The 24383-nt window shown below is 31.3% G+C and overlaps 3 protein-coding genes across 3 annotated transcripts; 1 reads left to right on the forward strand and 2 right to left on the reverse strand.

Annotated features, from left to right (window-relative positions):
* Window positions 1-588: 588 nt before the first annotated feature.
* On the reverse strand, window positions 589-1670 carry LOC150023068 (uncharacterized). The gene is made up of 3 exons (XM_090297696.1): window positions 1575-1670; window positions 886-1008; window positions 589-729 (listed from the first exon to the last, which is right to left on the reverse strand). The coding sequence occupies exons 1-3, from the start codon at window positions 1668-1670 to the stop codon at window positions 589-591; spliced, it is 360 nt and encodes a 119-aa protein (XP_090153822.1).
* Window positions 1671-15953: 14283 nt separating this feature from the next.
* On the reverse strand, window positions 15954-16340 carry LOC137834275 (uncharacterized). The gene has a single exon (XM_068642340.1). The coding sequence runs from the start codon at window positions 16338-16340 to the stop codon at window positions 15954-15956; it is 387 nt and encodes a 128-aa protein (XP_068498441.1).
* Window positions 16341-19084: 2744 nt separating this feature from the next.
* On the forward strand, window positions 19085-21034 carry LOC137825857 (uncharacterized). Its single transcript, XM_068631652.2, has 2 exons — window positions 19085-19637; window positions 20610-21034. Exons 1-2 carry the CDS (start codon window positions 19314-19316, stop codon window positions 20787-20789), a joined length of 504 nt encoding a protein of 167 aa, XP_068487753.2. The 5' UTR covers window positions 19085-19313; the 3' UTR covers window positions 20790-21034.
* Window positions 21035-24383: the final 3349 nt, after the last annotated feature.

Here is a 24383-nt window from a genome sequence, read left to right on the forward strand (position 1 = left end):
TCGCATCGTCACAATTAGGCCTTTAGATTCTAAAGCCCCCAATGAGATGAGATTTTTCTTCAACTTTGGCACGTACCGTACATCCCGCATAATTTTGGTGGATCCATCATGATTTCACAACTTGATTGAACCTATCCCATCTATCTTACATGGATTATCATTACCCATGTAAACAACCTCGTCATCGAGTTCTTGAAATTCAAAGAACCATTCCCAAATGGGACACATATGATAGGTACAACCTGAATCCAATATCCACTCATCTAGATACGATGATGCTGAAAGCGAGACAATTAAAGAGATATCTGATTCCACATCACTTTTGCATTCTGCAACATTTGCATCTTGCGGAGCCTTCCCTTTCTTCTTCAGTTTTGGACAGTCTTTCTTCTAGTGTCCTTTCTCATGACAGAAAACACACTCATCTTTGGCAACGGCTCGACCTTTAGACATAGACCTCCCTTTTCTCCCATTTGTCTGGCTTTGCTGATGACCTTTTGCCACCAATGCTTCTTCTGATGTCGTTGATTTGGTTTTCATCTTATCCTGCTTTCTCAATTCATGACTATATAAAGCAGAATAAACAGCTTATAACGACACATTCTCCTTCCCGTGAAGGAGCGTAGTCTCCAAATGTTCAAATTCATCAGGAAGAGATGATAACAACATCAAAGCCAAATCTTCATCCTCAAACTTCACATCTAAATTCAACAGATCTGCTACTAATTGATTAAACATAGTGATGTGTGCATTCATAGTAGTACCTTGTTGTTAGTCAAATCGAAACAACCTTTTCTTCATCAGGATCTTGTTCTGACCACTCTTCTTTAGAAACTTGTCCTTCAATGCCTTCCACAGTTTGTGTGTAGAAGTCTCGTTTTTTACAGCATACTTCTGCTCTCTGGACAGACAGGATCGAATAGTTCCGCATGCCAACCGGTTTATGATGCTCCAGTCTTTCTCCTCTACCTCTTCTAGTTTCTCTTCTTCAATGGCAATATCAAGACCCTGCTAAAAATGAGAGTCCAAGATCTTTCCTTGCCACATGCCGAAATGTCCAGTGCCATCAAATATTTCAATCGCCAATTTCAAAGTGGACACCAGGAACCTTGACCATGATGACGAGGAGCCCGACACTCTGGATACATCCTTCGCTTCTTCTTCTTGATTTTCCATTACAAACTCAAAAATATAGTATTCAATATTACAATCAATTTCAAACAACCCAAGGGTGAACCTTCGACTCTTGATACCACTTGTTGGGAAAAACGTGTAATTTCTCCACTAAAACAGAACACTAACAGAGCTACCCGACAAATAATATTGAATACTATAACAAAAGAGAAAGCAACATAATACTAATAAATAGAGTGGAATAATAAAAGAGATAAAGAGGAAAAAAACACACCCGAAACTTGTTAACGGAGTTCGACCAATTTAGCGTAATCTTCGAGCACAGCTTAAACAACCCGTTTTTACTAATGTGAAAGAAAATATTACAAATTGGGATATTAACAATGAAGGAGGAAAGGTTAATTTATAACCCTCAAACTCCCTTCTCAAATAATTCTCACCGATGTACGACTTGGGATTAAATCAAAATCAACCTTGATTCGTGTATCAGCACTTTTGGTCATTCTCTCTGGTGTGGCAAATTCTTTGTTGGGCATGGTGGACTCTTTTTTTTTTTTTTGGCTAATCAGTTAGGTTTCTTGGTATAAACCAACTCATACATAGGATACATAAAATGTTTATAGGTTTTTGTGTAATTTTGTTGTATACAGGTTAGAACATTCTTTATGTTTCATTTAATTTTATTTATTTATTGTTAATAAAAAAATAATTTTATTTCTCTTAAATCAAACCATCTTTATTTTATCATGTTTATCTTTCTTTTCTTCCTTATGTATTCTTCTCTTTCTATTTATTCTTCACCGTCATCAAAGAAACTGCAATGAACACGATTTCACCAAAGTAATTTGTATGTCATGCAAGGATGACCAATGTTGGATATGAGTGTAGATTATATACTAGGTTATTTTTTTTCGAACTTTTAAAACATTTGGTAAAAAATAAAAATAAAATATTAAATTATGGAGTAAAGGTCCCAAAAAAAAGAACATATTTAAAGGAAACCATAATAAAGGGACTAAAATGATCTGTATTCAAGAAGAAAAAACTGAGATGACTAACAATGAAAAATACTATGCTAATTGGAGAAACAATAACACAAAATAAGTTCACTATCCACAGATAACGAAGCAGGCAAAATACTAAGCATATGGAGCAAAAATTAGTTTAAATATGTTAGATCAAGAAGTGGTAAAGATTTTAGTCGTAGAAGGGAAGTGGGGTCTGTAGAAAGGGCCTTTTTAATAATAGTGGTTGTTTATTCTTCTTGTGTTTGTAATGAAAAGATGTAAATGTGGGAAGAAATAATTAAAATTAGAAGGGATGATAAAAACTAGGAGATGTATATTAAGATATTGTAACACAATTAGGTGTCTTGATGAAAGGAAATGATTAAATTAGGAGAGTAATGATAGAAGGGAGATTCACAATTTCAACGAGTTTATAATAGTTACTAGATTTACGAATGGTGGGAAGAAAGTACACATGGTATAAACCAAATGATTATGCTAAAAGTTGGTTAAATAGAATCTTAGTGTCTCGTGAATAAGTGGATCTATGGCTTAGGAACAAGTAATATGTTTAGGACATAACATGATAGAGGATATAGTTAAAAGGAAATTGAATAGTTATGTGATAAATGGAAGAAACATGTTTATACTTAAAGAAAAATTAAAATTTTTCAAGCAAGATTTGAAAATTTAGAATAGAGACGTCTTCGAGGACGTAAATTTGAACAAACAAAAGATAATTACAAAGATGAGCGATTTAGATAGATCAAATGCAAAGAGTTGTTTAAACGAAGTGAGAAAGAAAGAGAAAACAACTATTTATTGGATTAAGAAACTTGAGTTTAAGAAGAAGCATTGGAGAGACAAAACTCAAGGCTAAATGGGTATCGTCAGGTGACTTAAATATGAAGTACTTTCACCTAATGATTAAAGGAAGGAGAATAAAGAATGTGATTAAGGGTGCTAATGAGGAGCAAAAAAAGGTTAGAATAAAGATAGAAACATTCCTTAAAAGTAGAATGAGTAACGTACAAGGCCTTAATATTAGGTTGGATAATATATAATTTTTTTCTATATCTTGCAAGGATAATCATATGCTAATATGGAGATTTTTAGAAATAGAATTTAGGGAGTCATTATGGGAATGCAAAAGTGAAAAAAAAACCTGATCCAAACAGTTTTAATTTTAGTTTCATAAAGAAGTTCTTGTGTATTGTTAAAGTGGAAGTGTTGAATGAAATTCATAACTTTCATATTTATGGGAAGTGGCCAAGGAGAAGAAATGCATATTTTATAACACATCCAAAAGTCAAAAAATCCACAAGGACTAGATGAGTATCATTGGTGGGTAGCATGTATAAGATAGGATCCAAAGCATAGCCAGTATACTGAAAACGTTATTCATAAGATCATTGATAAAAAAGAAATTTGTGTTCATCGAGGGAAGGGGATTACTGGATAGCTTGTTAGTAGCTAATGAAGTGGTGGATGAAGGAGAAAAAACTTGTGTCAGTGTAAAGTTTGATTACAAAAAATCTTATGATTCAATTAACTGGGGATTCTTATATTATATGTTGGGTAGATTAGGATTTTGTTTGAAATGGATCAATTGGATTATGAGATTTTTGGAACCGTCAACAATTTTAGTTGTTATTAATAGTAGTCTAACATAGAAATTTAAACTTGCAAGAGGCCTGAGACAGGGAGATCCTTTGACCCCATTCTTGTTCTTGGTATTAGTTGAGGAATTAAGAGACATAGTAAGATAGATCATTAGAAAACAAATGCTTTAGAAGGTGTTAGGGTGGCAAGCGAGGAGATTGTAGTCAATATGTTGATAACATGTTATTCATATGTGAGACAAATACCTAAAATATTTGTCTTAAAATGCATTCTTAGATGCTTTGAACTTGTTTCAAGACTTAGTGTACCTTTTGTTGAACAAGGTGCTTTGATGTCTCCAAATCTAAGAGGAATGCTTGAAGACCTTGTTGCTAGTTGTGTGTGTGTAGAAGTATTTGAATTTGTTAATCCACTCTTTATGATGATCTAAGGTTGATTGAATCTTAATCCTTTTGAAAAAGATTTATTTTCTAAAGAAAGTGAAAATCCAACCTGTGGAAATGTCGATTCAACCGGTTGTTTTACACTTAGTGGATTTTGAAAAGCTTGACTTTGTTTGACTTTGTTGTCAAGCCAATTTAACTGGTTATTTCGAAAATTCAACTGGTTGTTTTTCTGAAAACTTTAACAGAATTATGTTAAACTGTTCCAATCTATTTTAAATGATTCAAACTGCTTTTGGTTCTTGAATTAAATGCTTTGACCATCTGATTGGAATATAAAAAGGTTATTTTATGCTCCTGGTCGTTAACTAAGAAAGAGAGATTAATCAAAATAAGTTTTCAAGATTTCAAAGAACTTTTGGATCATTCTCATGTGTGGAATAGGATTCTCTGTATTCTTTGTCCTTTAATCTTTGATTTTATCCAGGTGTATTATACTCATTTCTTCCTTAATCATTGTATTTTTGTGTGACTTAGTGTTGTGCAGTTTCAGAGGGTTGTTCTGAAAACTGTGTGTTGTTGCCAAAGGTGGCGTGTGTCCTTGAAGGATTCAAGATTATCACCTTGGTGTGTGTTTTGTAATCAAGGTTCGATTACTTAGTGAATTCTTAGTGGTTAGCTGAGGACTGGATGTAGCTCTTGGTTAAGAGTGAACCAGTATAAACATGATGTATGAATCTCTCTATCCTTACACTCTTTAAACTGTTTTAGCTTTGATTTTATAAACTTCTGATATAAACAATCAGTTGTTTCGCAAAAGCAACTGGTTAATTTTCTAGAATCAAACAAAAAACAGTTTTATAAGCGGCTGAACAGTTTTCTAATTGATTGATTCTTCATTATCTTTCACTCTACCTTCAATACTTACGAAAATATTTCAAAAACAATTCACCCCCCTCTTAAGGCCTATAATTCTAATACCTTTCACATATATGGAAATGACTATAGGAAGAAATTGATGGCATAAGGCCCAACTCAGGACCAGCCACTAGGTCAATGACAAGGAAGATTCAAGAAGACTGGGACTCTGTGACTGATGGCAGAGACACCCTTTTATACATGTTCAAAAATATCATAACCAAGTGTAGATTTTCTATAGTAGAATTTAAATTCTTGTTAAATTTAGATTAGGAATTTTACTTGTAATTTTTATTAATTGAATTAGGGTTAAGAGATATTGTATTTAGATACCACCTGAATAGATAAGAGTTTGAATAGATTACTCCAAATCTCAAAGAGTGGAATTAGCCACACATGCTGACTATTACAAGCAGGGAGAGCAAGAAAAGAAGATCCAAGTTCTCCTTGATGACTACCTCCTCTAATGTTTCTCACACCTCCTATTCTCCCAATTGGGTTACAAGTCACTCAATGATGTTTTCCTATGAATCTTGCACACTATGGTTATGCCTCAAGCCCCCTATTTAAACTAATTTTCATGGGCTTAAGTGGACTGAGTAAAACGTCGAATCAACCCGATGTCTCTAGCGCTATCTTGCTCAAGCGAGATATGGCTTGCTTGAGCGAGCTCTCCTGGTGGTGAGATGGCTCTTTTGCATGTTTAGGCAGCTTTGGTGAGTGCTGGTGTATTCCAACCTTTCCTTTTTAGCTTTGTATATTCTCCTTTTGCCCAGTTATCTCCAATTTTTCCTAAAATCCTGAAATTAACACAAATTTGGGAATAAATAATTCTTATTCAAATAAAAATCACAAAATATGTAAAAAGGTATAAATTCATAAATTAGGGGTTATTTTATACTTATTTTAGCAATTAATACTCATAAATATTTATATTTTAATATGAAATATTACTTAAATTTGGCACTTATCATTAGGCAACTAAAAACCAACCTAGGTTAAATTAGGGCTTTATTAAGCTTCTAAATTAACCTAGGTTGGTCATTTAGACCTAAAAGAGTCACATGAAGCACACTTAGGCCATGCTTGCAATGTGACTCCAAATAGGCTTCAACTTTCAAACCTATAGCTTTTCAATTTCCCTCTCAATTGGTGTAAGTTTTGGTCGGACCTCTATCCTATATAAAGAGGTGTTTGGCTCATGAATTAATAAGATCAATTTTAGAGTGCTATGTTGCCAAGTTGCTAGCCTTCTCACTCTCTTGTCTAAACCTCTCTAGGTTAGGCACATATGGTCTTCTTCTTCACCTTTCCATGTGATATGGCCCAACCAATCACTCTCTCTGATCTTCATGCACCTTCAAGGAATTCATAGCTTCATTGGAGTCATCCTTATTCCATTCCTTCCATAAAACTTCCGCCAATTCCTTCAACAATCCAAGAATTCAATTCGGTAATGAAGGCACACACTATCAGAAATCATATGAGAAAACAATTTTGGCAAGACATAATATATAAAATAGGCAAAAGATAATAAATGGAAGGGTAGACATCTATCATTCTCAAGTTGAGTAAGTTTACTAAAATATGTCCTCACTACATTACCATTATTTTACTTATCTTTTGGTAAAATGTCCGAAAGGAGATTCAAAAAATACAAAGGATTTTTTTATGGCGTAGGAGGAGCGAAGGTAGAAAGATAATATGAATAAAGTGGGAGAATGTATGGAGACCAAAGGATGATGGAGGACTAGGGTGAAAGATGTAAAGTTATTCAACATTACATTATTAGGGAAGTAAAAGTGGAGACTAGGCACAAAAAAGAAAGGTCTATGAAAATACATATTGGAATCAAAATATGAGACATGGAAGAACTTGAATAACATAAAGGATATCAGACACTAGTCATGGTGGTGGAAGGACATCAAGAAAGCATGTGGGGGAGGAAAAAAGAAAAATTGGTTTGATGATAAGATATCTTGGAGAGTAGGTTCAAGAAATGATTAGATTCTGGAAAAATAAATGACTAGATCAAATGCCTTTGATTCATAGAAAAACCAGTTACCTTAAAGCAACAACATTATAGGACTTAGGTAGATGAAATGGTAATTTATGGGAGTGGTGTTTGAATTGGAGAAGACAATGATTTGGGTGTTTATATTGATTTAAGAGCTTGAAGGTTGTACATTGAGAGGGGGGATGAATGGTATTGGAAGGACACTGAAACACAAGTTTATACAATTAAATCAAGTGTTTATAAAATATTATGTGGGGAAGATGTTGAACTTTATGACTTGTTTTGAAAAATTAAAGCACTACCCTCTACACACATTTTCGCATGGAAAGTAACGCACAATAGAGTGATAATGTATGTCAATCTCATAAATAGAGGAATAGTTCTAAGGAGCAGGGCATGCGTTATGTGCAAATTAACTAATGAACCAATTATTCATTTATTTTTTAGTTGTAAAGTCACAGGGTTGTGTTGAATATGTGTATTGTCAACACAACTCAACAAAGAAATAAAGTTTAGAGATGCATATGAATGAAAATTGTTTGGAATGTATGAAATAAAAAAAATAAAATTATTTTAAATATAACAGGGTAGACATTGAGAATATTTTTACATTGACTCAAGTAAAATTATGGGCTTCATTGACAAAAAAAAATTCCAAATATAAAATTTTATATTCAAACTGGTGTCTCAATTCAATATTTTGTATAAAGTCTATGAGGTAACAGAGAATATATCAGGGTATACACATGTATGATACTTATAGAATGAATTGCTACTTTTAAGGATGAGATAACCATTTTTATTGAGCGAGAGGAGCAAACACAACAATGATGTCTGAAGATTTATTTATTTTAGGTAGAGGTTGTTAACACTAATTATTTAAGCAAACCAAGCTTTATGAAGATACATATTTGGAGATTACAAACAACAAGGGTATGTTCCAATATAGCTGGTAGAATTGGTATATCCATGAGATGTGAACCATGTTAGGTAGTGAACTTGTCATAAACTAAATATTATGCTGCAAGACTTTAGAAACTTAACATTGATGTCCGCTCATACAACATTAACTACAATATGAGGACAATATTAAACAGGTAAAATTGGTGTTTTGAACAAATGGAATCCAACGTAGCGAACTAAACTGTCATAGGCTTATATATAATGTAGATAAATTCAAATTATGAAAATGGTGAGTGTCACAGGTGAAGCTTGGGTATTCATGAGAAGAATGAAATAATAAGGGTGTGTTAAATAATATTCCTGATTAAGGTTTTTGGTGAGGATTGATACAAAATATTGTGTATATGAATAATAGAGTTTAATAAGTTGTATGCCAGGGATGGATGAGAATCATTGCAACACAATCACTTCAAAACTCTTCTCTTTTTATTGCTTTGTTGTTATATTTAGTTAATATTGTACTCGATAATTCATTGTTTCTTATGGGATCGATATTCATTTTCAGAGACAATTATTACTTTTGACAACGCGGTACATTTGCCGTAAAAAGTCATCAAGTTTTTGGCGCTGTTGTCCGGAAACGTGTTTGATTTGTTAAATCTTGTGAATATTTTAATTGTTTTGATTTGTTTTAATTTTGTGTTTATATTTGTTACTATTTTTATTTTGTTTTAAACAGATTTGTTTTTATTTTATTTTATTTTAATTTGCAGCTTTGTTGTTATTATTTTAATTCTTATTTTGATTTTATTTGTTTCTATTTATTTTCAGATTTATTTTGATTTTGATTTTTTTTATTATATTTTATTTTAGTTTTTTTTTAGGTTTAGTTACGTAGTTTTTATTTATTTGTTTTAATTATTTATCATTACTAATTTTAGTTTTTATTTTTATGTAAACTTAGTTTACGTAGTATTTAGTTATTTACGATTATATTTTCTGTTTTATTTTGTTTTAGTTTTATTTTGTTTTTATTTTACTCCTAGTATTTATTTGTTATTTTAAGTATGCTATTTTTAAGTTTTTATTTATTTTTGTTTTACATTTTTTATTTATTCAATTTTTTTGTTTTATTGTTTTCTTTTATTTTTGTCTTTAGGTGTTATCTATATTTTCTTTCTAAATATTTTCATTATTTTGTTCTTTTAGTGTCATTTTAGTGTTTTATTTTATTTTATTTTTTTATTGTTTTATTTTTGTTTATTTTATTTTGTAGATTTGTTTTTTTTATTATTTTATCTTCAAATTTATTTTGAACTTATTTTATTTTATTTGTCTTTAATTTTTTTTTCAAAAGAAAAAAAAAATACTGTTTTTTTTTTCACTAATATTTTTCAGAAAGATAGCAACATGACAGAAGAGGAAGCAACACATCCTTGGAGGACACTTGAAGATTATATCATGTATCAAGGGTCAAGACATTTTTCTAGCATTGCAATACCTACTACCGCCAAGGCCTTGGAAATAAAACTCATTTTTCTCACTCTCATCATTACCCATCAATTCAAAGCAATGGATCATGAGGATCCATTTCACATTTGTCTACATTCTATGAATTGGTAGAAAGAATGGGCTTTCAATCAGATGATCTTGAAAATGTTTATATGCGCTTGTTTTCTTTTTCATTGGCAGAAAAGGCTAAGGATTGGCTCAAATCACTCCCAAATTAGAGCATCACTAGCTGGAAGGATGTAGGGGAAAATTTTCTGCAAAGATTTTTTACAATCTTTCGCTACATCAAAGCTAAGTCTGAAATTTCCGTGTTCAGACAAGGAGAAAATGAATCATTTTGTGAGACATGGAAAAGATTTAAAATGATGCTTAGAAAATTCCCAAATTATGGGTTTGAAGATATTGCTCAACTGAGCATATATCTCACTAGTCTTAGATCTAACACAAAGATGTTGCAGTTGGCGGCACAATGATGACTTTTGATGTAGAACAAGCGACAAGGATTATTGTTGCATTGGCGTCAACTGATTATCAAGCTAACATGATAGACAAAATACTCAGAAGGAAGGGTTGTTAGAAGATGCACTCTTGGCTCAAAATAAAATTCGAACACAACAAATTGAGCAGCTAACCACACAAATGGCTAAATTGCCCCAACAATTATATGTTGTTCATTCATCTCAAAGCCAGAGTCAATCAATCAAGTGTGATTTTTGTGGAGGTGATCATCCTAATGGTCACTGTTCTTATCAGAACAATTCACCTGAACCTGAGGATCCATCCATGCTTGAAAGAATGAGTAAAGTTGAAGATGTGCTAACAAAGCTTGTGATAATGGAAGAAAATAGTATGGCAACAATAAGGAATATAGAGATCCAGATGGAAAAAGTGGCCAAACAATTTGAAGAAATACAAAGTGGCCAGTTTTCAGTCGACAGCCAAAATAACCCAAAAAAGCATTGCAATAATGTAATAACTAAAAAAGAAGATGAGACTGAGGAGTTAGAGAGAGAGAAAAAAAAGTGAGGAAGAAAAATTAAAAATAAGGAGAGAAGTGTTCTTGAAAAAAGATTTATCATATCCTCATCCTCCTTCAAAAAAAAAGAGAAGGAAAGAAAATTCTTTGACAAATTGCTCCCTAAAAATTATTTTGCTGGAAATCTGAAGCAAGATTCAACATTTGAAAGATTTCGAAAGAATAGGAGCTACATTGAAGAAAGAAATATAGAGCTGGAGGATAGATACAATGCCCTTATAAGAAAAAGCTTGCCTAAAAAATTCAAGGACCTAGGAAGTTTTAATCTTTTAGTGTCTACATGTGCTTTATTTGTGGACAATGTCTTGCTGGATTTGGGGGCACGTATAAATCTAATTCCTTTGGTAATGCTAAGGAAGATAGGTGATTTGGAGGTTCAACCCATCAAGATGTAGTTACAATTGGCAGACAGATCCATCAAATATCCATATGGTGTGGTTGAAGATGTTTTGGTGAAGGTGGATAAGTTCATGTTCCCTGTGGATTTTGTTGTCATGGACATAAAAGAATATGAAGAGGTTCCCTTGGTACTTGGCAGACCCTTTATGAAGACTGCTAGAATTATAGTTGATGTTGACAAAGGAGAACTTCAACTTAGAGCTCAAAATGAGAAGGTAACTTTTCATCTTTTTGGTGGTCTTAAAAGTTTTAATGCAGGGGAAGAATGTGTAGAGAAGCACGAATCAAAGAGAGATTTCCACCTTGAAATAAACAGGCGTCAAGCTAGATGACGTTAACCGAGCGCTTACTGGGAGGCAACCCAATCCACATTTTAGTTTTATGTTGTTTTGTTACCTTTGTTGATTTTATTTTTCATAAAAAAATAAAAATTGAAAATTGAAAAATAAAAAATAATAATAAAATAAAAAATAAAAATCCTATATGCCTCCTAATCATTTTGCAGGTTATGTATTTTGACCTGGGGACAGGTTCTATTATTTAGGGAGCATATCCAGCAAATGAAGCAAGACTGTAGATAAAGATTTTAACAAAAAGTTGGATGACTTCTTAAGAGAGAATTGAGCAAAAATATGGTTTTATCTTTCTACTTCTCTTTTCTTTTCAGTTATTTGAATTTTGTTTTATTTTTCTACTTAGTTTTTTGGTTATTTTGTTTTTTGTTTATTTGTTTAGTTGTTTATTTGCTTATTTGATAATTTGAATAAATTTCAATTTAATTTTTTGTTTTCTAGTTTTATTTTTCTCAAATAAAAAAGAACTAGAATATTAATTATGGATTGTGGAAAAAAGAATTTGTGTTTAAATATTAAATAGTGAGATGAATTAGACACGGGTTAGAAAAGAAAATATGATTGAATCCCTATTCAAATGCAGTTGGAATTATGATACATGAAAATTTAACAGGATGATTGATTAGGACAGAGAATGACAAGACAAAAAGGAATGAGACCAATTAAATCAAGTGAATGTGTGAACCTTAAACAATTTTGAGAGTTTTATTGCTGAATTGATAGTTGTGGTTGCTTAATTTTTATTTTTGTTACATCATAAAAGAGCATGAAGATGATTGAGCCATTTGTTGTGTTAATTAGGAGCCCAGGGCCAAATAGTCAAATTGTATCTTGTTAGAATTCCATTTTTTTATATATCCCCTTTGGCCAAGAAATTTTTTTTGTTAATATTGCACCTTAACCTTTAATGATATAATTTCCTACCCTTTAGCATGTTTAAAGAAGGAGAACCTAGATGCAATACATATAGAAAAGGGAATGGTTGGTTCTGATTATGAAAGCTCAAAAAGTTGAAAATAGGAAAAAAAATCCTATTATTGAAAAAAAAAAGAAAAAAAAATAGAAAGAGAAACATAAGAAGAAAAAGAAATAGAAAAGAAAGAGAGAAAAAGTTCATCATGAAAATCATGAAAAGTCATAAAGAAAATGAGGAAAAAGGTGACATCGAAAGAAAGTGGTAATTAGATAACATATATGTTCTCTATAATTGAATTGTAGGTAAGTTCTTCTTCTTCTTTAAGATGTGCATTTTGTTATCTAAGAAAAACCAATATTTTTTGGAAGCCCAACCTCATTACAACCCTGGAAAAGACCTCAATATTCATGTTTCTAATATGTTTGTGATTTGAAGATGAAATGAAAAGCAACTGTGATTTGTTATGATTCAGTGAAAATATAGAGAAACACTTACCCATGAGCATATGCGAAGATATTCTTATATGAATTGTCATTTATTTGTTTTGATTTGATCTTGGAAGTTGATTGTGTCTATATTTTTCTACATTTGATTTTGGAAGCATCATAAGTTTTTAATTTGATCTATTGTTTAGTGAATTAAGTTGTTTGATATTTAAATTCAAATATATTCATTTAGGACAAGCAAGATTCTAAGTTGGGGAGAGTGATAAGTGTCAAATTTAAGTAATATTTCATATTAAAATATAGGCAATTATGAGGATTTATTGCTAATTTACATATAAAATAATATCTAATTTATTTATTTATAGCTTTTTACATTTTTTATGAGCTTTATTTGAATAAGAGCATTTTATTTCCAAATTTGGTGTTAATTGCAGATTTTTAAAGAGGATTGAAGATTTGGAGTAAAGGAGAATAATTTGAGCTAAAAAGAGAAAGTTGGAAGGTCCCATAATGGAAAAAGATGCAGAGAAAAATTGAGTTTTTTTTATGTTTGATCACTTAGCTCATTAGCGCGACACTGGAAGCGACCTAACCCTAGAAAACTAGGATAAATAGGGGGCTAGAGGCTCAACTCTAGTGTGCCAGATTGAGAGAAAAACACCATAGAGTGAATTGTGACCCAATTGGGAGAATGGAAGGTGCTAGAAGTATGCGTGGCTAATTCTACTCTTTGGGATTTGGAGTAATATGCTTAAAGCTTATGTATTAAGTTGATATCTTATATATTAATATTCAGTTCTTGATTTATTATTGGTATTGTTGTTTTACTTTTAATTTTCCGTGACAAATTGAGAATCTTAAATCTGACCGGGAGGTACTTTTAGGGGTCAAACCTAAACAACAATACTTACTTAACATATTTGAGTGCTAGGGATAAATTTGAAATGTATTGTCATTAACGTCTCAGTGTGATTCTAAGTCTATCATTAACACTCAAATATGTTAAGTATTTTTGTTTATGTTTGAACCCTAAAAAACCCTCTTGATCAGATTTAAGATTTTCAATTTGTCACATAAAATTAAAAGTAAAACAACAATACCAATAATCAACCAAGAACTTAATATTAATATATAAGATATCACCTCAATACATAAGACTTTGAGCATATTACTCCCAATTCCAAAGAGTAGAATGAGCCACGCATACTTCTAGCACCTTCCATTCTCCCAATTGGGTTACAATTCACTCTATGGTGTTTTTCTCTCAATCTGGCACACTAGGGTTGAGCATCTAGCCCCCTATTTAGGGTTAGGTCGCTTCCTGTGTCGCGCTAATGAGCTAAGTGATCAAACATAAAAAAAAAACTCAATCTTTCTCTACATCTTTTTCCATTCTGGACCTTCCAACTTTCTCTTTTTAGCTCAAATTATTCTCCTTTACTCCAAATCTTCAATCCTCCTTAAAAATTTGCAATTAATACCAAATTTGGAAATAAAATGCTCTTATTCAAATAAAGCTCATAAAAAATGTAAAAAGATATAAATTCATAAATTAGGGATTATTTTATATGTAAATTAGCAATAAATCCTCATAAATGCCTATATTTTAATAGGAAATATTATTGAAATTAGACATTTATCACTCTCCCCAACTTAAAATCTTGTTTGTCCTCAAGCAAAGTAAATGAATATATTTGAATTTAAATATCAAACAACTTAATTCACTAAACAAAAGATCAAATTAAAAACTTATGATGCTTCCAATTTCAAATATAGAAAAATATAGACACAATCAACTTTCAGGATCAAACCAAAACAAATAAATGACTACTCATCAAGGAATATCTTCACATATGCTCACGGGTAAATGTTTCTCTCTATTTTCACTGAATCATAACAAATCACAATTGTTTTTCATTTCATCTTCAAATCACAAACATATTAGAAACATGAATCTTGAGGTCTTTTCTAGGGTTGTAATGAGGTTGGGCTTCCAAAAAATATTGGTTTTTCTTAGATAACAAAATGCACATCTTAAAGAAGAAGAACATACGTACAATTCAATTATAAAGAACATATATGTTATCTAATTACCACTTTCTTTCGATGTCACATTTTTCCTCATTTTCTTTTTGACTTTTCATGATGATTTTTTTTTTTTCTCTTTCTTTTTCTTCTTCTCTTTCTCTTTCTATTTTTTTTTTCTTTTTTTCAATAATAGGATTTTTTTTCTATTTTCAACTTTTTGAGCTTTCACAATCAGAACCAACCATTATTCCTTTTTCTATATGTATTGCATCTATGTTCTCCTTTCTTAAACATGCAAAAAGATAGGAAATTATATCATTAAAGGTTAAGGTGCAATATTAACAAAAAGTTTCTTGGCCTAAAGGGGATATATAAAAAAAATAGAATTTTGATAAGATAAAGGTTTGCTATTTCGCCCTAAATTCCTAATTAACATATACAAATGCATCAATCATCTTCATGTTCTTTTATGATGTAACAAAAATAAAAATTAAGCAATCACAAGTGTCAATTCATCAGTACAACTCTAAAAATTGTTTAAGGTTCACACACACTTGGTTTAAATGCCCTCATTCCTTTTTGTCTTGTCATTCTCTGTCCTAATCAATCATTCTATTAAATTTTCATGTATCATAATTTCAACTACATTTGAATAGGGATTCGATCATATTTTGTTTTTTAAGTTGTGTCTAATTCATCTCACTATCTAACATTTAAACACAAATTCTTTTTTCCACAATTCAAAATTAATATTCTAGTTTCTTTTACTTGCAAAAATATAAACTAGAAAAGAAACAAATTAAAACAAAAGTTTATTCAAGAAATTTAATTCAAACCTAAAACTAACAAACTAAAAAAACAGAAAATTTATTCAAAATACAAATAAGCAATTAAAACAAACTAAACAAATAAGCAAATAATCAGAAACTTGAAAAATAAAATAAAATAAAAACTAAACAAAAAATAAAATTCAAATAACTGAAAAGAAAGGAGAATTAGATAGATAAAACCATATTTTTTTCTCGATCCTCTCTTCTTAAGAAGTCATCCAGCTTTTTGTTAAAATCTTTATCTACAGTCTTGCTTCATTTGCTGGATCTATCCCATGAATAATAGAACTTGTCCCCAAGTCAAAATACATAACCTGCAAAATGATTAGGAGGCATATATAATTTTTTATTTATTTTTATTTTTTAAAAATAAAATCAGCAAAGATAACAAAACAACATAAAACTAAAATTTGGACTGGGTTGCCTCCTAGTAAGTTCTCATTTAACGTCATCTAGCTTGACGACGCCGGTTTATTTCAAGGTGAAAAACTCCCTTTGTTGCATCCTTTTGTACGCATTCTTCCCCTGCCTTAAAATTTTTAAGACCATCAAAAAGATGAAAAGTTACATCCTCATTTTGAGCTCTAAGTTGAAGTTCTCCTTTGTCAACATCAACTACAATTCTAGCAGTCTTCATAAAGGGTCTGTCAAGTATTAAGGGAACCTCTTCATCTTTTTTTATGTCCATGACAACAAAATCCACAGGGAACATGAACTTATCCACCTTTACCATAATGTCTTCAACCACACCATATGGATATTTGATGGATCTATCTGCTAATTGCAACTGCATCTTGGTGGGTTGCCCCTCCAAATCACCTAACTTCCTTATCATTTCCAAACGCATTAAATTGATGTTTCCCCTAAATCCAGTAAAGCATTGTCCATTGATAAAGCACCTATAGACACAGAAAGATTAAAACTCTCTGGGTCCTTGGATTTTTTAGGCAAGCCTTTCTGAACAATTGCTTTGTATCTAGCCTTCAACTCTATATTTCTCTCTTCAATATAGCTTTTGTTCTTTCGAAATCTCTCAAGTGTTGAATCTTGCTTTAGATTTCCTGCAAAATAATTTTTAGGGAGTAAATTGTCAAAAAAAAAAAATTGTCCTTTTTTTTAAGGAGCATGAGGATATGATAAATCTTTTTCAAGAACACTTCTCTCCTTATTTTTAATTTTTTCTTCCTCACTTCTCTTCTTTTTTCTCTCTTTCTAATTTCTTTCCCTCTCAGTCTCATCTTTTTCTTTCTCAACCCCTACAATATTACCATTCCTCTCTTCTATTATTTTACCACGCTCGGTGGCAATTTCATTGCAATGCTCTTGGGTTCGTTTGGTTGTTGACTGAAAATTGGCCACTTTGTCCCTTCGCAATTTGTTCAATTTGTTTTGCCAGCTATCCTGTCTAGATCTCTATACTTCTAATCATGGTCATGTTATTGTCATGCACTCTCATAATATTGTCTTGTGCACTCACAATCTTTGCCAGGGCATTTTCAAATTTATTCATTCTTTCAAGCATGGATGGATCCTCAACTTCAAGTGAATTGTTCTGATAAGAACAGTGACCATTAGGATGATCACCTCCACAAAAATCACACCTGATTGATTGACTCTGGGTTTGAGATGAATGAACAACGTATAATTGTTGGGGCAATTTAGCCATTTGTGCAGTTAGTTGCTCAATCTGCTGTGTTAGAATTTTATTTTTAGACAATAGTGCATCTTCTAACAACCCTTTATTCTGAAGACCTTGTCCATCATGTTGGGCTTACAATCAGTTGATGTCAATGCATCAATAATTCTTGTCGCTTGTTCTACCTAAAGAACCATCATTGTGCCACCAGTTGCGGCATCTAGGAGCATCTTTGTGTCAGATCTGAGACCAGTGAGAAATATGCTCAGTTGAGCAATATCTTCAAACTCATTATTTGGGCATTTTCTCAATATCATCTTGAATCTTTCCCGTGTCTCACAGAATGATTCATTTGCTCCTTATCTAAACATAAAAATTTCAAACTTTGTTTTGATGTAGCGAGAGATTGGAAAAAATCTTTGCATAAATTTTTCCTCTACATCCTTCCAGCTAGTGAGGCTTTGTTGGAAGTGATTTGAGTCATTCCTTAGCTTTTCCTGCCAATGAAAAAGAAAACAAGCGCATATAAATATTTTCAAGATCACCTTATTGAAAGCTCGTTGTTCTTACAAATTCATAAAATGTATCTAAATGTGAACATGGATCCTCGTGTTCCATTGCTGTAAATTGATAGGCACTAATGAGAGTGAGAAAATCGGGATTTATTTTCAAGGCCCTTGGCAGTAGCATGTAATACAATACTAAAAAAATGTTTTGGTCCTTGCTAAATGACATAATCTCCAAGTGTCCTCCTAAAACACTAAAATGACGTTAAGAGAAAAATAACAAAAATATTCAAAAAAAAAAATATAAGTAAAATAAAAACTAAAAATAGAATAAAAGAAAACAATAAAAACAAGGAATACGTACTTAAAAATAACACATAAATACTAGAAATAAAATAAAACTAAAACAGAATAAAACTAAAAACTATAATTGTAAACAACTAACTAAGTTACGTAAAAATAAGAATTAAAACTAGTAATGAAAAATAATTAATTAAAACAAATAAATAACAATTATGTAAACCTAAATAAAACTACCTAAACAAAATTACGTAAACTAAACCTATATAAACAAACAAAATAAAAATAAAAATAAAAACAAAATAAAATAAATAACGTAAAGAAAAAAAAACAACAACAACTTTCTTTTTAAAGAACAAATCTATAATCAAATCAAATCTGTAATAAAATAAAATAAACAAAATCAAAACAATTAAAATATATACAATATTTAGGAAATTATATTCAATAACTCAAAATCTGTTTTCCGGCGTCAAAAACTTGATGACTCACTACGGCAAGTGCACCGCGTTGTCACAAGTAATAATTGTCCATATGGACGGATATTGATCGAATACAATAATCGTTAAATATAACAACAGAACAATAAAAAGGAATTGGTTATGTTGCCACTGATCAATAAGAAATCAAGTAAAGAATTAGTTGCTTCAATTGAAAAAATAGGGATCAAGTTTCATCTCTCTAACTCTCATAATTTTTTATTAGCATGTTAATATTAAATTTGATTGAAATTGATGCCCGTAGAAAATTCATTTATATCGATCCCTCGCATATAAAATCCTTAAGAATGTTTCCTACATAACGATCCATTGCATATTGCATATTTATAAAAAAAAACAACTTAAAATAATAAGAAATGTCCTAATTTCTAGTCGATGTGGGATTTCCAACACTTATACTTAAAAAGATTTTGCTTCTTATAAAAAAACATTTTACAAATTATAGTTCTTAGTGTATCTTATATTCTTTATAAAATTGTATTTTTAATACCATAAGATATTCATTTTAGTTCTATTATTTAAAAATAATTCACTATATTAAAAAAAGTTAACTATAACTTTAATAACCAAGTAGAAAATCTATACATATGTGGCATTGAAACTTCAAACAACTCTTAACAAAAAAAAAACGCATCAGGCTATTTTAAGAAAATTACAAATATTTCTAAAAATAGAAAGGAATTGCAATCTTTATTTTTGTTTATATTTTTTTTTAATGAAAGAGATCGTTGAATAGAACCCTAAGGAACGAAAGTCCTGGGAAATTTGCAGGCTCCAAGATCCCTCTTTTCCTAAGAACCCATTTCTCTTTCATCCTCCAATCTTCATACTGTGCCCAGAGAGGCTTCAGATTCGCGAATCAACAAATGGGTGTTGTGTTCAAGCTAGTAGACGCCATTCTGTTTCTGTTCTTCCTCTTGATAGCAGTGGTGGCTCCTCTCATTGATGCTCAAACGTGTCTTCCTCTCAGTTATTTCCCTGAATTTCTTGTCCAACTCAAGGAACACTACACCCAAGACTATGGTGATTACCTTCTGGCTGAAAAGCCACACTTTTTTGTAGGCCTTGTTTGGCTTGAGCTTCTATTCCAATGGCCCCTTGCACTCCTCAACCTCTATGCCATTCTCACTTCCAAGCCTTGGTTCAACACCACTTGCTTGATGTATGGTGTCTCTACCTCTACCTCCATGGTATCTCTATTATCTTTCTCCTTTCTTTCTCTCTATCACCTTAAATTCATATTTTACTTCTTCAAAGTTTCTCCCATTTTTTATAATCCCATGAGCAGGATTGCAGAGAATACTTGGTTTTTTTTCCAGGGAAAAAGTTTCTACCTTTTCCATGGCTCCCCCTTTTTTATTTTTGTAATTTTGATTAATGGGATTGTATGTTTGTATGGATCCTGAGTTAATATGAACGATTAGGCTTCTGGGGAAGAGAGAAAATGGATATTATTCTCTTTTCTGATGTTTGAATCTTGGGATCTAGAAAAGCTCTAACTTTTTGTAGTTACTAACAACCATTCAATTAGAACCAATGCATTCATTTGTTTACAGAGATCTGCTAGCTGTTTTTGGGTTCTTCCTCCTCATTTGGTCAGTCTTGGGCCATGGTTCTTTATTCGAAGATTTTCGTGGCTATTATTACTTTGTACTAGTACAAAAAAATATAGCTTTTGCAGCTGTCAGATTAGATCATGCTGAATTGATTATATAGCTTGCTGTCTAAATATAATGAAAGCAAAATTTAGGCCATGCAATTCTAAGGCTTAGATTTAGATTTTGATCGGAAACTATGGTCAAGATGTATTGCATGGCTTTTCTAACAATCGGGTACTTGCTTAGGTGTTAATTACACTACAAAATTACACTATGGTTAGAATTTGGAGAAAACTTTGATAGTTCTCGAATTAAAATTGTCGTTTGTGGCAGTAATTCACGTAATCCTTTAATGCAAACTTTTTATTACACAAATTATTAAGGTAAAACACTGATTCAGATTGAGGAACAATACAAACAGTATTTAAGAAATTATATCTGAGTTGTGACTTATCATTTGATCACAAGGACATTTGTTTCACTGAAGTTGGAGGTGTAATATTAGTCTTTGTTCTAGCCACAGATGTAAGTAACAATGAGACATTGGTTGTTTGTGGGTTGCAGGTTGCTATATTATCAGAAATGATGAATTCGAATAGGGCATCTGAGAAGCTAATAACAGTGTATGCCTCTTTCATGGGTTTGGGTGCTCTGGCTCTGCTACGAGGGTTGCTCACATGTTCATCCAAATCAACTTCATCTCTAGGCAAAAGACCTGCATTGACGAGGAAAAAGCGAGCTTGAAATTTTCAGGAATGAATCAAACATAAGAAAATGGAGAAAAGAGCATAACCGTAGGTGCGAGGGGATGAAGAAGCATGCCAAGGCCCCCTCATGAAACCAATTTTTTGTATGTTTTTATTTATTTAAATCTGAGTCCCCTTTGACTTAATATTTGAGAAAAAGATTTTGAACATCAAATTCCATCATGTTGCTTTTTTGCTGACATATTTGCTATGAAAAAAATAAAATTCTATCTACTTGGATTAGTTGTTTTTAGCTCTTACAGTGTCTTAAGAAGGATATACAAAATAATCATCACTAGTCGAAGACCAGTTTCTACTTGATATCTCTTGAATATTGTTATTCTGAGATTTTTTAATGCAGACAATATCCATAATCTTCTGATACAAATGAAGCTAAAGCATGGACAAATCAAATGAACTTAAAGAAAATGGTTAAGAAAGATTGTAAGTTAAAATGAATAGGAATTTTATGAACTTCATTAAGTCGGTTAAATGAAAACTTCAAATACTAAGGAACCAAAATTTATGGCGTTCCATCATATGCAAATATCAGTAATATACTAATTACTTAAACTGATAAAGAATAATGGAATTTTGGAAGAAAAAGGTTAAAGAGAAGTGAATCTTTGGTGAGGACTTCACTTGTGGTTTGCGTGCTGTTACTTGCTTCTCTCACTTCTGCTCCTCTCTTCTACAGCGACAATGGAGTGTGCTAAGTGGAAGTACATGGACTGGACCGAGCAGGCCCATCTAAAAAGGTTCAAGGTCATTTCTTTCTGCACTCCGTAGTTTCTATAGAATTGTTAAAAGACCAAACTATCCCTTGCTGCCGTCACTCCTTGCCGCCACCGCCACCGACCCTCGTCGTGGTGCCACACTTGCTATGTGTTCTGTCATGTGAGTGGAGGAGGGTGTTCATAGACTTCAGCTCCTAGACTATTCAACAATTAATTTTTATTTCATAAAATATTGTAAATAATAATATTATCATACTGCATAAGTTCAATGTTAAAGTAATCATCTTCAAAATAATTTCATTATCTCTATCTTTCTCCTAATTTCAGTTTTAGAAAACTTAAAATAAATTTAGATCATTTTTTTTTTTCAATCAAATTCTGTTTGTGACCTATCTTTCATCTCAACCAGATCGATTTTCTATTTCATTATCTTCAACTATTACTATTAGCCTATAAAAATCCTTAGTTATTCTACTTTCCTTGAATAAAATGTATAAATTATCATATGTGTATCACATTTAAAATAACTATAGTATAAAACATAGTCTTTTTAATCTGATTTTTCGTTAGACTATTTTACTCTTTAATTATTATCTAAATTGTCAACAACTTACTTTATTGATTAGCCTCTAAACTATTTATTACTTTATTCTAATATTCTTATAATATAACTATAATAAAGGAAATATTTTCTTCACCCCTCATTTGACCATTTTACAAATCCTTTAAATTATCTTCTAAATTGTTTATTGGATTTCTTTAATTACGGTATAAACTTTCGATTATATTTTCTCTTTTTTTTAATTTAAAAAATTATTGAACTTTGCTTTTTTTTCATAAGAGTAGTGATATATTCACAACTTATACTAGATTACAACTAAAAAAAGTTTTTTTTTGTTAAAATTTAGTAATTTTGAAATTGCATTGTACCACATCACAGTTGTAAATTATTGTCTTTTACTTGTTAAGATAATATTTTTCATATTGACAATCTTACACCATATTACAATTAGGTAGAGAAATAATTTTTGCTGAAATAGAATAATTTTGAAATTGTATTGTGTCACGTCACATATGTAAATTGATGTCTTTTACTATACAGTTGTCAAAGTAACAATTTTCAAACTTTACACCAGATTACAACTGGATAGAGAAGTAATTTTTTATTGTATTGTGTCATATCACAATTGTAAACTTGTGTGTTTTTTTTGTGTAGTTGTGAAAGTAATATTTTTCTCTACACAATTGAATATGTATGACATGTTGTTAGAATAGACAATTTAACAAAATATATATATATATATATATATATATATATATATATATATATTCTGAGAAGCAGAAAGAGAAGAAGGTGAATTTAATGAATTCCTATTTGATTTTCAGTATTGTCAGCTCTTTGCTATTTTCTATCTACACAGATTCATTCTCAGCATGGCAGAGCTTCATTGCTTCAACAAATTTAGTGAAGAATTTGAATTTGTAAAATTAAAATTTCCCACCTAAGTATACCAAAATTGAAAGGCATAGGAAGTGTTTGAGACATGTTTTCCTTCTTGTAGTCAATGATTTCCTTCCTTTTTTTTGCACCATTGAAGCTCCAAATGCATTCCCCTTTTTCTCTTGGCCGCTTATTCTTTTTATTTGGTTTGGATTAGCCCACTTAAATTCTATGCACCTAAAAGTTACAATAAAAGTGTTTCTTTATTACAATTCTAAGAGATACATAAAGAAAATATGAAACTATTTTTGGAAGCAAGAGTATCTTGTCTTATCATACTCCTTGTATTCTTCTTGTAATTAAATTATCTTGTTCATTTTCTTGATCTTCATTCATCCACTCATCATAATAAGAAGCTATTAATTATTGAAAACTGTGATCATTTGATTAGAAAACTTGATGGCAAGGGTATAAAGTAGGTACGTGATTTTTATTCGTCTATCTTATACAGTAGAGTCCATGTTCTTACAAGTTGAGCTATTTTCTTCAATGAGATTGTGCTCCACGTGAATTGCAATGGCAGTTAATACAGCTTTTGTCCGTTGAAGCACCTTCACTGGAAAAGAAATTGAATCTTCTAAAAGAAATTGGTATTTGTACAGTTGACCGACCGAAGACTTATATTAAAATAACTAAATACAATAAATACGTAACAATGAAACGGTTACAACTAGCATTGAATAAATCAGAGACACTTCGAGAAGCATTCCCTTAATATCAGGCAACCACTACACACAACCTAAAGATCACTATGCATGTCTTTGGAAATCGGTTACTTGACCCACACGAACTAAAGCTCAAGTCAACTTATAAAAGGGACTTTTGAAAGGGGGAAAGGTATGTTTTCGTAATATTAGAAAGACTTAACTAAACACTAGCACTGACTTGAGCATCGAAGTGCAATCGCAGGTACCTCACCAACCGGACGAAGGCACGTAGGAAGGAAGAAGGACTCGAAGAACTAGGTAACTACAAGCACGACAACAATTGTGTACCAACGTGGATCAACGTTACTCAGACCCTGACATTCACACAAGTACGGTATTGAGCATAATTTAGATTGGGATCCAACTGCTTCAGAAACCAAGTTCCGTAAAAAACATGAGAATTAATTGGTAAGTATAGCATAGTATTACTATTTAGGATTTACTTGGCAGATGAAAAAATAAGATGACTATGGTATTGTTAGTTTATTACTTCTTTTTCATACTTTATTGTGGCAACATGTTATCTCCTTGTTAGAATGGCCCCCATTAAATTTTGCCGTCAATGTGCCAAATTGATTACTTGTAAGATATTAAAATTATAATATTCATTTGATAAAAAATATTAGAACGTTTAAAGTTTTTATTAT

This window comes from Phaseolus vulgaris, chromosome 11 (genome assembly GCF_051622355.1).
Source record: "Phaseolus vulgaris cultivar YP4 chromosome 11, ASM5162235v1, whole genome shotgun sequence".
NCBI lineage: Eukaryota > Viridiplantae > Streptophyta > Magnoliopsida > Fabales > Fabaceae > Phaseolus > Phaseolus vulgaris.

Excerpts from the sequence above, each read along its gene's own strand:
- LOC150023068 (XM_090297696.1), bottom strand. The coding sequence starts at position 1,670 with ATGCCCAACAAAGAATTTGCCACACCAGAGAGAATGACCAAAAGTGCT. Across the intron at positions 1,009-1,574 it reads TAATCCCAAGTCGTACATCG|GGTCTTGATATTGCCATTGA; the intron begins GTGAGAATTATT and ends CATTTTTAGCAG. Across the intron at positions 730-885 it reads CCAGAGAGCAGAAGTATGCT|CAATTAGTAGCAGATCTGTT; the intron begins GTAAAAAACGAG and ends ACTATGTTTAAT.
- LOC137834275 (XM_068642340.1), bottom strand. The coding sequence starts at position 16,340 with ATGATAAGGAAGTTAGGTGATTTGGAGGGGCAACCCACCAAGATGCAG.
- LOC137825857 (XM_068631652.2), top strand. The coding sequence starts at position 19,314 with ATGGGTGTTGTGTTCAAGCTAGTAGACGCCATTCTGTTTCTGTTCTTC. Across the intron at positions 19,638-20,609 it reads TCTCTACCTCTACCTCCATG|GTTGCTATATTATCAGAAAT; the intron begins GTATCTCTATTA and ends TGTGGGTTGCAG.